Source organism: Eutrigla gurnardus (genome assembly GCF_963514095.1).
Source record: "Eutrigla gurnardus genome assembly, chromosome: 6".
In the NCBI taxonomy this organism is placed as follows: domain Eukaryota; kingdom Metazoa; phylum Chordata; class Actinopteri; order Perciformes; family Triglidae; genus Eutrigla; species Eutrigla gurnardus.
Genome location: NC_139920.1, coordinates 17116324 through 17132744, shown reverse-complemented (window position 1 = coordinate 17132744; position 16421 = coordinate 17116324). Strand labels below are relative to the sequence as shown.

Here is a 16421-nt window from a genome sequence, read left to right as displayed (position 1 = left end):
TCTAAAACTCTAACTTTACACATGGCTCTGCATTTTAGAATGTTATTCAGATCACACATGAGCACTTTAGGACAACTGACATTTTGAAATTCTTCTTCGTAGTGCATCCTGCATCATGGCAGGGTCCTAATTATTATGTTCTTTAAAACATGTCTCTTCATTTCCTGGATCAACATTAATGCTATTCATTCCCAGCAAATGGAGATTTAATCCCCCAGATCAACTTTTCCAACAGCATCCAATCAAGATGGAGAGAAATACTGAGCAGCAGTTGTAACTACTGATACCAAAGATAATTTCACGCATGTACAAAAACTATGCGGTAAGCATGTTGGTGTTAGCATTTAGCTCAAAGCGCTGCCTGGTTCCTGACCTGGATGCGGCACTTGGCCTCCACCAGTTGCAGTTTGGTCTGAGCCAGCTCCAGCTCCAGGTGCCTGAGTTGCTCCTTCAGTCCGTCCTTCTCCTCGTCCATCGGCTCGTTGGACGTCTTGTCCCTGCCGGGGGACGAGGCCTGGAGGGACCCCAGGGTTGTGAACAGGTCCCTACAGTGGTCACAGCCCATGACTTTACTCTGCATGGGCACACAAACATGGGAGAGGCTGGAGGGTTAAAATACTGTATAGACATGTGAGTTCAGGTAAGAACGCACATCTACCCTCATTCCCTAAAGCGTGTAGGAGCAGACACACGTCTCCACGCTACAAATATGTGCTAAAGCAAAAACTTCATCCTGTGATTCTTACAGGCAAACAATCACTCTTTGTCCTGATGAATATGGTGGCTATGACCGGCAGCTGGAGCCAACACGCTCCAGCTGCCGGTCATAGCACATCTACGTAAACACAATGTATATCTCTGAATTTGGTTTATTTTCTTGTCCTCTCAGCTTCCATCTCTTGCAAGTCCTCATTTGTTTATTATAGTGATGTAAATGACATCATTTCCTTTTTCAACATCATTGAATCAGAAGGAATGTCCCGATCTCTTTCTAGAGCTGACGTGATACACAACCACAAAGAGCAACATCACACGTTTGACATGATTGAAAGTCTCCTATCTTACGTCGGCTACAGTAGCTGTGCATTAGCAGTGTGATCTCACCCTGACAATGTCCAGCTCTTCTTTTGTTGCCGCCTGCTGTTTTTCCAGCCTGGTGCTCAGCTGGGAGCAGATCTGAAACGTGGAGAGGAAGTCGGGTTGGATAAGAGAAGATGCATTTTAACTACAGGATAAGACATTTTCATATTTGTAATGTAAGTTTCTCTGTGAAAGCTCAACTAAGCAGTATGAACTCTTCCATCTAAACCTTTCCACATATTCAAGAACAATAACTGTTCTTTGGGATTCACCTGGTATGTAGTTCAATCTTTACAATCCTGTTACAAATTGTTATTAAAGCAGTGAAGTATATCGAATCAGGTGTGTATGACACTGAAATGTTGTGTTTAATGAGGTTAAAAAGTAACACTTACAAAAGAAAAACAACAACAACAAATCTTTGCAGTTAATGGTTAAAGTCCAATGCTGTAAAAAAGCAAATGAATGGGATGTTTTTGTTTTTTTTCTATTTTAAAGACATATAATAGATTGAAGTCATTCAAACTGTCCAACCTGTTTGTATTCAGCTATGATCGCTGTGGTTTTCTTGATCTCCAGCTCTGCTTTTTCTAGTTCCCTCCTGAACACTTCCTTCAGCTGGAAGAAACAAAGAAACATTTACATTAATATGACGAGTGAGCCGACAACACTAAAACATAATGTACATACATATGTAAATGTAGGGTGACAAAAATACCACAATATTTCATTTCCTATTTCATCTACTAGCCCAAGAGAAAAAGTAATGAGGCAATCCTAAAGGCTAAAGGTCATGAATTTCATCGGGGGTTGCATCTAGCTAGCCCAAAAGATGGAAGCCATTACGCCAGCTTCATAGACACATTCTCTAGTTCCTCAAACAATAATAATCTTAACGAGGTGATGGTAAACAGAGGGCAGGTGTTACCTGAGCCGTCTCCTCCTCCTGTCGTCTCTTCTCCTCCTCCGTCTCCACCAGACGTTGCTTGGTGCTCAGCAGCTCTTTGTTCAAAACATCGGCCTTGTCCTCTGCCTGAGTGTGTACACACACACACACACACACACACACACACACACACACACACACACACACACACACACACACACACACACACACACACACACACACACACACACACACACACACACACACACACACACACACACACACACACACACCATTCACTTAATACCAAATCTATACACCTTCAAAACGCACACAATCTGAAATATTTACTCATGAATCCAGTTCTAGTCCTCCAGTGGTGTTTATTGAAATGCTCATGAGCACCTCAACAATAGCTGTTTCATATCAGGAAAGACAAGGAAATAGTTTTCTGCTTACAGCTACGTTTGTCTGTTTATGCTGCCATGAGAATAAAGCTTTTTAAATCAGCTCAATAACCAAAAACGCTGCTGATCGCAGCACATTTCCAATATAGCATATAATGCTTCTCATTGTGCTCGATGGGAAGCAATACTAAATATAGTCACAATTTAACGTGACACAAAGTAAGCAGACTATATTGCGGGCGTGGAAACGTCCCGAGGAGGCGCTGCGTTACCTGGTCAAGGTCGTTACGAAGTGCAATCTTGCTGGTGACCAGTTCGTGGGCCAGGTCGTCATTCTCCTGTTCCAGTCGCATGCTGGCCTCCTGAAGACGGCGGTTCTCCCTCTGGACAAACACAAACACACAGTTGGACGATCTATTAGCGCCTGTCAGTCCAAAGGAACCGATCACATGCTTGATGCCTCCTTTTGCACTCCTCCACACACACACACACACACACACACACACACACACACACACACACACACACACACACACACACACACACACACACACACACACACACACACACACACACACACACACACACACACACACACACACACACACACACACCATCTTAAAGTCTGCATTGTAGAACATTAGTCGGGTCTCATGACTACTAACAGTCTCACATGATGCCATTCCTCAATGGGACAGAACAGTCACCACGGTTACGAGGTCACCTGACCCTGATATCCTGTCCCCTTAACCTCTGCTGCCCCTATTGTACACACACACACACACACACACACACACACACACACACACACACACACACAGACACACACACACACACACACACAGACACACACACACACACACACACACACACACACACACACACACACACACACACACACACACACACACACACACACACACACACACACACACACACACACACACACACACACACACACACACACACTATCAATCAGTATACTAAAGCTGAATTGCTGGAGCCTCTTTTATATAATGATGGACGTATATATATAAAAGCAGCTTCCTGAACAGCTTTACATATTAAACACATTCAGTCAGACGGTTCCTATGACAGGCTTCAGATTAAATTAATCACTTCCTGTGAGCAGAAAGGTGATTAAGTGTGTAATTATTTAATTTAAACAAACAACTGGGAAGCCCTAGCACGGCTTAGTTAGTGTGTAGGTTGTTGTCTGCTGCAGCCGTCGTGTTTTAGACTAGTTAAACATCTGAGAACATATTACCTACTCTACTTTTAAATATCTGGCTAAACAGTCAACATTGCCAACTCAAATCTATCAGAAAATGACAATTAAAATATAATTTCTCACACACTGAAGTTTAATGTTTATAAAAGACAATTAAGATTAGTAAAAGCCATAAGCATAAGAACTTGTAAAATCTCTCATATTAAAATCGTTACCGTGCTGCTGTCCACAGTCACAAGAACAACGTCTTCACATATCGAGCCTCCAGCAACACAGACTAAACTTCAACACATGATCCTGACAGGAGTTTCCCTTCCAAGCTCTCCCTCTCCTTTCATTCCCTTTCCAATGCTTTTATTTTCTATCAAGATAAACACTGAAGTGGGCAAGAAAAAGACCTGCCTAAAGCAATACAACACAATGAGTACATACCTGTACCTGGAGTATATAAACCGTATAAAAATGCTGGATTGTTGAGCATAAAGTAACAAAAATCCCTTAAAAAAAAGCTTGTACGATTTAAACTTGTGCTAACACCGAAGCCGCCCCATTCCTGCTTCGTCTCCCTGCTCTGTGAGTGTTATCGCCGGCTGCAGATGACTTGGCTCCGATCCAACATCTTATCAACAATAAAAGTCCTCACTTCCTTCCCTCCAGAACAAGCAGCTTGTAGAGCGCTGCTGTTTACGCCAACATATCACAGTGTTGTTTTGTGTGCTTCATGATTCCACTTGAAAATGTACTACTTATTTCACTCTTATCCCAAAAGTATAAACTGTGAGGGATGTTTTATCACGCAATTGAGAGTTTAAACTAGTGAACTGTTCATTTTGAGAATGGTCAAACTAAAAAACCCTCTCTTGGTTTTAGCTGGACCACCAAAATGTTTTGAGTCTATTCAATTAATGGCAGTCCTGAACACATCTGGAATATATAATGCTAAACTTGTTGTTTACTACAGAAATATTTGTTAAAGGAATAGTACAAAAATATTTCCACTACATGGATCCAGATTAACCTAAAAAGAAATCACCACCATTCCATTAATATTAATGATAATCTGCAGACAATAATTATGACAACGAGCAGCTGTAATGCTTGACAAATTTGGAAAAAAAAGAATTCAACTGTGAGCTGATTTTGGAAAAACAAAGAAATTACAGATTTAAAGCGGACCAACAATCTTTGAAAGCTTCATCCAAGAGGAGAGAAATACTGATAAAACAGAGCAAACGAGCGGAAGATATGCTCTCTGTTGACAGTTTGAGTTTATCTGAATCTCTAAATATATGCGTCACCTCTCCCGCTTTTACCCTCTGAAAAAAAAGTCTCTTTCAGCAGCAAAAAAAAAACCTTGCACAACACCCTGGTAGCTTTGGCTAAAAATAAATGTTGTAGATGTTTGATAATGATAAAAGAACAGTCACAAATATTAACAAAACCGTAGTCAGAGGAGATGTCTAATCTTAGAAACATGGCTAATTTTAACTAATATATATTTCATCACAAAAATGTATCAAAGCAACGATAATTTTCTTACCATCTCTAAAACCGAACACTACCCGAGAAGATATTCTCACATAAATACACTGAAAAACAATGAGCCGGTGCATTGAACTTCCCCACCTGGGAGGGTGAATGAAACAATGCATCACACATAATGAATGTAATAAATGTGTGTGTGTGTGTGTCCTACCTGGAATCGGTCGATGGGGTCTTCTTGTTGCAGCTGGCTCTCTCTCAGTGTCTGATATTCCTTCTCAAACTTCTTCAACTTTTTGGTTGGAACCTGAAAACAACAGAAAATACGTCATCCAGTGGGAACAGACAGTTATGATAACAGAAATGTGCAGTTCACACTGCAAGCTACTAGGGTTGTCACGATACTAAAATTTTCAACTCGATACCGATACTCAGGAAAATATTCGATACTCGATACCATTTTGATACCACAAGGATGAAAAAAAGACCCCAAAATTTAAAAGAAATATTTTTATTAACAAAAAAAATGCAAAAATAACAAGTTTCAGGTCTGAGGTAGTGCAAAAAAAATAAATAAACAATAACAATTGGAACAATATTTTGAGGTTGTAAATATTAGGCAAGCCTGATAAAAACTAAATTAACTTAAGTGTTCCTTCCTTGGTATATCCGATACTTTTGAAAATGAGTATCGTATCCGGATACAACAATTTAGTATCGATACTTTTTTGAGTTTCGATACTTTTGACAACCCTACAAGCTACACAACCGCCATCCATTTCCTACAGCAGAAACTGGGCCGACGTATCGGCAAAGTTGGCTAAACTCTGATGCAGTCATTTGCTAATGAAAGCCAACAAGACGAGCACACTGATGCTACCAATGCACCCAGAAACAATAAGCCCTACCTGGAAAGTGCAAAAAGGGAGTGACTAATTCTCTGCAACTTCAACTACCCATGCTTTAAAAAGGTACACAAGGTAATCCACATATAAACACAAAGGACTGGAGGATACCATTTTCTTATTATCTACTAGAAATTCTATTTATGTACCATTCTGAAAAACAAATATGATTCTTCTTCTTCATTTCTCCTACAATTATAATTAAATATTTCATAAATGTGTATGGTTAAAAGTTTTTTTAAATAATTTAAGATTTTTTTCACAATATCTTCTGTATATTTTCAATGAATGCTGTCTAATTAAGTACCCCACAGTAAGTCATGATAATGTGTTAAAACAATTAACTGTTTTGAACCTTTGTCCTTCATTTATGGCCGGTTGGATACAGAAATGCTACAGAGAGTTAAACTGTGTTCACAGAAACTTCCAAGCAATGCATGAACATGAAAAGTACCGTTCACACCAACGAACCACATAAAGACTCTGGACGGTGTAACTCTGTCTCAGACGTTTACTCTGAAGTAAGCAATGAGAGCTACAGGGAGATGTAACACCAAGAATACATAGACATCGTGAAATGAGACTTTCCATCTAAGTTATGGAGTGAAACCACTGATGGTTGACTGGTATTACACTGCATCTGCTGTGTGTGTGTGTGTGTGTGTGTGTGTGTGTGTGTGTGTGCGGTTCAGGTGGGTTGTAATGTCATCTCCCCTGTGTGGAAACTATGTTGCCATAGCGCCCACTGCTAGGGCTGGGGATTCCGGGTGGGTCCTCTGAGACTGCCGACTGTGTGTCGAGTCAAGAACCTGATCTGCTATTATCGCCTAGGCTGTTTATTTCTTGTGTCTCGCATGTGATACATTGTGTATGAATCCAAAGAAAACTAAATTAAAATCTCATCACTGTTCTGAGAAACAATCCACACAACAGTACCAACTACTTTAAATACTTGTTTTGTGATGAAGTGTCTCAAGCGAATACAAGAGCTTTCGTAAACTGTTTTTTCTTCAAAATCAATAAATGTCCTTCCTCCCTGATTGTACAACTTTAAATAATACTTCAATACTTTTTCACTGTACACAAACACAGCATTTCATCGTGTCAGTACCTCTATGCAGTGACAAGCTGAATCAAATCTAGTCTAAATAAAAAAACAAAGATCACGAGTAGAAATGTCCAATGAAGAACATCCTGGACAACGAGTAAATAAAATGTCCCAGTGAACGAGTTAAAAGCAAAACATTCTATTACAGACTTCCTTTATCAATAAAAATCAGGTGAGGGAAACTACTGAACCAGCTGGTTATTCATATGCCCACCAAGGCAGTCATTACCTGTCATCCCCACCGACCTGTGAGTTAACCCTTAACCTCTACGACCCAGGAACCACTGAGGTGAATAAAGGTCCCACTGTAGTCAACCTGACACACAATTCCCCAGCAGATAACGGACCTCAGGCTCATCCTGTTATCCGTGTGTGTCAAAAAGCAGCTTTCGTCTCCGCAGGCTGGTTAATAATCGTTTTATTGTAATAAAACAATGGAACGGTGTGTTCCCCTGCAGGCTCCTGTATCCACTCACACATTCACGGCAGTGCGATGTCCTCTGGATGCCACCAATCCATTCGTGAATCCACTTCATCATGTTTCATTTTCAGCTGTTTGAACCATGTCTGTCTCTTGTGTTTGTTCTTAGTGGTTTCCCATGAAATCTGGTTCTTGTCTGAGTGTAAAAAATGCCTCAAAAACAATTTGCCTCGTCCTGGAACACTTAATGGTACACCTAATGTCTCTTCTGAAAACGGAGTGATTCTTTTATTAGCTTCTCCCACACATTTTCTTAATGATACGCAACAAGACAAAACGATATACAAGGAGCAGCCTTCCCTCTCTGCCCAGTTGTGTGTGTGTTGAACTCTGTGTGCACAAGAGAGTCCTAAATGATTACCCAAAACGTAAATTGAATGCAAATCTCCTAAATTGAGACGTTGAAAGAGAGGGAGGGAGATAAGTGACGTGTGTATTTCCTGAGATTCTGAACATTTGCCGTTTTGATTTTGAGACTCGACCACATCCACACGTTCCTAAAACCCACCACTGCTTTCACCACACAGGCGTTATTGTCACACATTCATTTATGGCCTTTAAGCATTTTCCTTCACAATCACCCCCACCAACTAAAGACACGGGCTGTTTTACAAGCTTCCTGTAAGCGATGTGACGGTTGGACTAACAGACCTGAACTGCCGGTAAGTATGATTCTTTTTTTAATGTATTTAGAAAACCACTTTGTTGCTTTTATATCTGTACAATAACTTGCTATTTCACGCTACCAGTCATGATCTTGTTAAAAACTGTCTCACTATCATGAATCTATTATAAATAAAAAACTATTATAAATCTAAAATGATTGCACTTTTGTTGTTGAATTAGTAAATGAATGTGAATACTAAGTGAGCAGATGTAATTGGGGGGTCAGCTGGAGAACAGCAGCTGGTAGAGACTCACAGTTTTGCTCAAGGACACTTCAGCGTGTTGGTGTGCATCACCCTGCTGATACAAAATAGAGAACTTCAATGAGAAAGAGGCAGCTCTTTCTCATTGATATACGTGCTTGCACAACACAGGAAATAGTTTTATAACAGATCTCACAGCCGTAATCCTCTCTTATATGTGCAAGCAGATATGTTCAAGTCCAGCTACTGATGACGCAACTCTCCAACACCCCTAAAACACACAAATACTACAGCATGACTGTGGAATGAAATGTAATGCAAAACTAGGCTATGCTTACGTGTTAGAGGTGAGGCTTTATTCAAACATGCGGAGCCACTACAGCTGCAGTCACACGGGATCCCCGACACCATGAGCTTTCCATGAACACGGAGCCCCCCCCCCCCCCCCCCCCCCACACACACACACACACACACACACACACACACACACACACACACACACACGCTGATGCTTTTCAGTCTGGTGGTCACTGTAGTTGAAAACTCTGATGCAATGAATATATGAATATGTTGTAAAATATATTCTACAAAATGATACAATTACAATACTCCCCGACCTTCCCCCGCCTTCACAGAGACAACCTTTACATTGATATTTTGGTATCATCGTGTAGCGGAGATATTTATCCACAGTGACTTAGAGTCCATAAAATTGTAAATAAGTTACATTTCTCAAGGTCAAGTTTTCAACAGTATTACAGCAAAGTGTCAAAATCCCCACCCATTATATATTCAGACATTCTGACTTAATGGAAAACATCTCAATCGTCACGTTCTGCTCAGTGACGACTAGTTAACATGAGCAGGGCTCAGCATCTTGCTCAAGGGCACTTCAGACAGTAACACAGGGCTGCTGACACAAACACACACATGCAGTTTCAGGGCTTAACCCCATCAGCCCCCATCCTCATACGCACTGCACAGGAGTTTCCCTGTAAGTATTAGAGGCTACTGTAGTTTGAGGACAGAGGAGCCACTCTCATTCAAATAATGCGATTAAAGACGCACGGTGTCACAGGAAATGGTACGAGGCTCGCATTTAGATTCCTGACCTGAATCCCTGCAGCAGAAAATGGATTTAGTCCCAAACCTCCAAGCTGAGATAACACACTGTAGGTAGAGATCTGCTGTGACATCAAGTGGCAGTCCAAGAGTTTGAATATTGAAATAAGGACAAAACCAACTCTGGTCATCTCAGGAAAAACTAGGCCATGGGGATTCAATTCCCCCCCCCCACCCCCACACACACACACACACACACACAAACACACAGGTTTCCATTGATTCCAAATTTGTATCAGTAATTGAAACAAACTGACAGCCACTAATAAGCTCTGCGTCGTTACTTCAAACATCAGATACACGTTGAGTACGCAACACACACACACACACACACACACACACACACACACACACACACACACACACACACACACACACACACACACACACACACACACACACACACACACACACACACACACACACACACACACACACACACACACACACACACACACACACACACACACAACCAAATCCACAACGCCAGCATCATGGAAAAGACCATGAAGTAAGTTTCTGAGAAATCTCACTTTTTCCAGACTAAAAAAGAGAGAAACGGTGAGTTGATATCCATCTAAAAACCCACGGTTGAAAAGACAGAAAACAGGTCGATGTCTTTTACATTTCTGTTATCTAAATCTGTAAGAGGTAAGGCTCGGAAGCAGTAGAGCGCGGCGTCTCCCATCACAGTTAAACAGGAATACATCTAATACATCCAGAGAGGAATGAGAGGAGGAACAAAAGAAAGAAAGAAAAGGAGACAGAATGACAGACGGTAAAACAAAGAAAGAGACAAAGTGACCCGAGAACAGACCTACCACCGGTCTGGGAGCTCTGAGAGGTCTGGAGTGGGCGACCAAGCGAGCCAGGCTGTCCTCCTCACCCGGTCGGTCGACTACATGAGCGTCGTACGCCACCATTATGGACACCTCCTGCATCATCGTGACTCCCCTTGCTCCCAAAAGCAAGGAGGAGGTTGAAGGATGAAGAAGAAGAAGATGGAGAAGTGGCAGAGAATGGAAAGGAGGACTGCAGCTGACAGGTTTAGGTTTCTCTGTGAGAGTGGAGGAGGCGACCGGCTGCTTTCAAGAGTCCCTCAGTAGCCGAGCCCCGCCCACTGAGGGGAGGAAGGCGGGGGGAGCGAGAGCATAGTACAACACACCTGTTTGTTTCTCCCTCTGCCTTTCGGTAACGCTAGAAGTGTGCGACAGAGGATGATGAGTTTGCTTTTTCTTCTTTTCCACTGAGTGAGTCCTTTCCCCTCTTTTTCTTAAAGTCTCATTTCTCTCTCTCTCTGTCTCTCTCTCTGTGTCTCTCTGCCGCTCCCTCACTCTCTTAGACTCTCTCTTAAGGTTGCAGTTTAGTTTTTTTTTTTTTCTGTTTTCTGCCGTTTGAGGTTAAGAGAGATAGGAAGGAAGTTGTCAGATCATCCACAGTGACAAGTTGTTCAACGAAAATAAAACCCCGGAAGTGAAGTGAAAGGGACTTCAAGGCTGTCCTGCACGATGCCTGAATACTGTAGCGTCCTTCCATTGGACCCCGTGGCTAAAAAACTACCTGACAACGTCTCCGTGGTGATGGCAACGGATTCCCCAGTTAGAGCAGATGCATCAACAACCATGGACTCATCTCTCTGTATATCTCTTACTCCGCACCTTTTAATGCCACTGGGTTTTCTCTCCTATGCATCTCATTTCTGATGCTTTCTGCATGCTTTCCTGCCATCTCCTCTCATGTGAAAGGAGGATCCTGCATATATACTGGGAGGAGATACAGCAGCTAGGAGTTGTACTCTTTCACTTAGAGTTCATTTAGATGCATTTGCTTTTCTCTGTAAAGTTGTAGCTTAATAAAAGTCAGCTTAGTTTGTTTGTCTTCTGTGCTAGCCAGTAGGTTTATCTCATGTTATCATTTGGGGGTGGTTTCACAGAGTGGTCTGTGTGAGTCTTCATCCATCCGTGGAGGTCTTTCCCTGGGACTCTATATCTTTCCATCTCTGTAAATGATCCCGTCTGTCAGTCTCTCTCTGCACACAAGCATCTATCTTCTTTCTCCTCGGTCAGTTAAAGTTTAGCTTCTCTGTTGGAAGGATTTGGTAAAAAAAAACGGATTAATCAGTCAAACCCTGAGCGGCGAATGAATATACGACATCTCTCTCCCCCTTTTTCTTAACGTCCTGAAAAGTCATCACTCCAGCTGGGGTTGGATGAATGTTTAGAAGGCTGAGAAATTCAAATTCTTCCCATAATCCCCAGAAAGGCTAAGCCACCCGACTGCCCGTTGTGTTCATCAAGCCAAGGTGCCAGTGAATTCTTTCGATGTTTTAAGCAGCTTACGTTTCAGCTGATCCGATTTAGACATCGACAGAGACAAATATGTAAAAAAAGGGGGGAGAACAGAGAGCAAAGTGGCTTGGGTCGGCTGGGTTCCCCGTTTTACTCTGATGGGGTTTGAACATGGCAGGGGTCTTCCAACTCGTGTACAAAGAAAATCCGGTGTCTACTATAGTGTGTCACAAGCTGATGTGACATGCTGTGACCTGTTGATGTACTGGTTGGTACCCACTGACCATCAGTGGCTAAATTGGGGAAACGTGAGGAGTGAAAGAAAAAGAAGACTTCCTTCCGTTTGTCCTTCGCATCACGCTACAGGCTTATTTTTTTATTTCTCTCCCGCTGACTTGCTCCATATACTTTCATCCAGGGAATATTCTATTTTAAATGTTAAGAGAATGGTTCAAACACATGATTTTGAGGAGACCTCAGACTCACACACACAGTTTAGATGTGTAAACCTGGGCTAAAAAAGATCTTCATTCTCCTGACTATAATGTTTAAGGTAGTATTTTGGTAAATAACTTCTCTCTTAAAGCCTGAATTCTGTAAAATCGGTAACGAAGCATCCATCGATGTCCAGTTTGAAAGACTCACTGAGCATGTAGATTATTTGAGTGTGTTAAGCTCTTGTACAACATAAAGCCTGACATGCACTGTGCATTGCAGCAGGATTGTGCAAGAGTGCCAAAATGCCACCAAACCACTAGAGATAAACAGTGAGTCATCACAGTGCAGGATATCCGGTGTGCAGAAAAACACAGAAATACACCAAAAATAGGGGGGATCTGAAGCTCTTGGAGCCAAGTGTCCTACCAAACTGCCCTTGAGCACAACACCACATCACAACCTGCTTACTCGTGGAAAGTTTTTGCTAGATAAAAAAATGGGAAAATGCCTAAAATGTAAAATATGAATTCTATGTAGATACAGAGACATAGAGAGCGAGCAGGGGAGAAAAAGAGAGGAAGGTGGAGGGAGGATGATTATCTCTTCCATTGCTCTCAGTCAACTATTTCCTTCCTCTATCAAAACACACTCTGCTGACACTGACATTGACACACACACACACACACACACACACACACACACACACACACACACACACACACACACACACACACACACACACACACACACACACACACACACACACACACACACACACACACACACACACACACACACACACACACACACACACACACACACACACGTCCGTTATCATCCTCCTATTGACCTTAATGAGGCTTCTGGCATTTTGGGAATTTGCTGAAGTCACTAGAGACCAAAACCTGTACACAGTAGATATGATTCCCAAATTCCCAAAATGCCAGCAGCCTCATTAAGGTCAATAGAAAGATGATAACGGACGTGCGTGTGTGCACGTAAGGGAATTTTTGTGACCACAAAACTTGGTTGGCTTTGAAGAAAACTATCCATGGAAGCCATCTTTTATCTGCTGTTGAGAGTTCGTAATAATTATCGACAACATAAAACAAAGACTGATAAAAACTGAGCAAAGAAACAGCGACATTTAATTGTGTATTGCAAACAATAAGAGCAAACCAAATTATATGTTAACCTTCAAAACTACTGAGCAAACAGTGCAGTTTATTAAGAGCTTGCAGCTGCTTGCTGAGACCCAAAATGTCACTAAACAATGAGCTGAAACGTGCTATAAAGCTCCATAACGACAAGCAGAGCAGCAAATTCAGCTGGTAATTCACTGTAGGTTTATCCCCTTTCACATTGTCATATTACCATTTCCTACGTTGTTATGACAAACTATTGTTTATTGCTACTTTAAAGAATGCAGTAGCTATCTGAGACATTTTTTTTTCATCCCCTCTCCTTCATGCTTCTCAAACACAGCAGACATCCAACCAGCAGTTTATTCACTTCATAAAAGCCTTTTGCTTTCAAACATTCGCTCTGTGATAGCTTTCAAGCTGCACAGAAAGTGATGTGATTTTCATCTCAGGCTTATGTTTGAAAAAAAATAAAAAAATAAATAAGAGAGCAGCATCTCAGTTAAGACAGATTCAGAAATCCAAGGTAGAAGATGTCACAGCCCCACCTACTGTACTCCTTTTGACTCACAGTTCATCTCTCTAAGATACAGAGCAAATAAAACACAAGTCAACTTAACTCTGGAAATACATACACAAAAAGACATAAAGTGCAGCAGTATAGAGTACCCCATACTGCATCTGCACCCCACAACTGCCCAAACTGCCTTTGACATGCCCCAGGACCTCTGATCCCTCTGATGAAACGGTATTTGTTTCTCAGTGGGAGATACCGAGACAGGAATTCCTCATTGTGTTGCTTGGACTACAATCATTTCGTAGTCACAACAGGAGTGTGTGTATTTGAACACCCTTGTAAAACAGTTTCTTGATTTTACAGTGTCTGAAATTCAGACACGGTCCAAGCAAAGAATAAAGGGCTTAGGGATAGCAAATGTATTTGTTCGACTGTAGAAGTCCTTACCTTGATGTTGCAGGCTTGTTCCATAAGCCTGCGGGCGTTCTCCGCAGCTCTGTAGCGTTTAGGGAGCTGGACCCTGAAGAACTTGAGAGCCCCTTCGAAGTCTGCCTGTAAGAGGTCCTCTTTAGATGTCTGGAACGAGACATGATGGTGGTGAGAGTCAGACATACAGATTACAAAGTAACCTCCAGCAGCTTGTATTCCACAATTGTTCCTATATTCAGAGAAGACAGACTCACAATCCTATACTTAGAATACTTAGAGTACTTCTAATACTTATAACTACTGCCAAATACATTACTGTCTTGGAAGACGGCGTGAGCACACAGGTTAGAGGGCATGGACGAAAAAATGAGTTGTTTGAAAGCACTACCCTCCATTGAAAGCAAGTGTCAAGATGCTGCACACAAAGTCGGCAAACTTGTACTGGGCACCTCTGAGTGTGAATCAGATGCACTACCAATCAATAACACTATCTTGTGATGTGAGGGTGCATTGCCACAAGAAGCCATCCAGAGATATTACTACATGTTCTGTAGATGATCAACTGTTACGCAGAGACTACGTCCGTATTCATGTTTTAAAACATCAGTCCAGAGTAGATTAGGTTTTGGCTGGCTCATTTGTCAAGACAAGACAAGCGTCTTTGTTAGAGATATTTACATTCTAAGAGCCTCTTGCATAAGTTTTCCATATTAATTTATTTATGTAAGATTCAAGACTTATAGCAGAAAGCTCACACGCTAGCCTTCTCTTGGAAATAAAACTTTAGACAACTGGCTGGCACATTTATCCAGTGTGACAGTCAGAAAATTCCACAGTGGAAGTAGCTCTTTTCATTATCAACCCAAGTCAAACCAACAACCATCCCTTTCTAACTGTAAACCTGAACAACACTGCATGCTCAGCTCCTTTCATCCAGCGTCTGTGTCCCAGCACCCCCCTCTCTCACCGCCAGCAGCTTAGGGACGAAGAGCCGGTGTCCCATCCCAAGGAGATCCATCACCTTGCAGTATGAGTCCGCTGAGGCCTGACTGCTGTGGGCACTCTCATCCGACTTACCCTCTCCACCCTCCACTGCCCTGTGCACTGCTGGAAGGGGCAGATGCTGGGTCAAGGCAGGTACAGGGGGAGGAGAGGGCGCAGGGGACGGTGGAGGCGATGGTGGCGGGGTGGGGCAGGTTGAAGCAGAGGGGCGGTCCCGCTCTGGGGCCAGGGTGGCAGGTGACTCCAGCGTGTCGTTCAAATGTCCCAGTGGGTGTCTTGGAGTTGGAGGACGCGTGGACTGGGAACAGAGTGTGTTCAATCGAGATGAGTCGAGATTCGTCTCGATGTCACTGTGTAGCCAAACTGGTTGCGACCTGATGAACGAGGTGACTGACCTTCCGAGAAGAGAGGCTGATAATGCCAGTCTGACTACGGACTGATGTTCAGGACGTCAGGTTGGAAAGAAGACAGGAGACGCTCATAGGAAGACACAGCGGAGACAGCCCAGGCATCCGAGGCATGAAACGTCAACATTGATCCAGTTCCAAGGGGCACCAATCTGTCAGTGGGGGCCACTCAGCTTGTACCACTGTCAGAGCCCAGTAACGGCCACAAGGTGCGACAGAAAAACAGTCATAAAATAAAGTATTGATGCTGCTTTCGGCATAATGCTGGGTCTTCCAGCTACCTGACAGATTCACTGTGAAATCCAGTCACACTACCCACTATCATCTTCCCATGCCAAACTCCCCCAACCAATTCCAATCCAGTATGCTGTTGCCACGCAACAAAGCTGCTCAACACGTGGACCGCTGCTCCGGCAAACAGCTGCGAGGGTTAAGTGCACCACCTTTTTTCTTTCTCCCTTCGTTGTCAGACTTCAAAAGACGGAGAGGAAATCTCCCTCAGTCTGTGCAACGGAGTGGCCTTAACGCTCAAGGCTTGGTGCGTGTGAGACGACACATCAAAGCACTCGATGGGTTTTCTACCTGCTTTCCAAACGGGAGGCCACACCTGGTATGAAGCGGATAGGA

General features: G+C 42.6%; 1 protein-coding gene across 4 annotated transcripts in view; it reads right to left on the bottom strand.

Annotated features, from left to right (window-relative positions):
- rabgap1l (RAB GTPase activating protein 1-like) overlaps window positions 1-16421 on the bottom strand; it is a 98319-nt gene that overhangs the window by 2963 nt on the left and 78935 nt on the right. For 2 of the 4 annotated variants that reach the window (XM_084012295.1, XM_084012296.1), the window contains exons 19-25: window positions 14404-14532; window positions 5301-5393; window positions 2646-2756; window positions 2009-2113; window positions 1615-1698; window positions 1105-1176; window positions 374-574 (exon numbers count right to left, since the gene is read on the bottom strand). In XM_084012295.1, the coding sequence (XP_083868421.1) occupies window positions 374-574; window positions 1105-1176; window positions 1615-1698; window positions 2009-2113; window positions 2646-2756; window positions 5301-5393; window positions 14404-14532 (795 nt within the window). Of the gene's footprint in view, window positions 1-373; window positions 575-1104; window positions 1177-1614; window positions 1699-2008; window positions 2114-2645; window positions 2757-5300; window positions 5394-10392; window positions 10609-14403; window positions 14533-15352; window positions 16158-16421 lie in introns of those variants that run through there. The other 2 variants (XM_084012297.1, XM_084012298.1) reach the window with 2 other exon arrangements.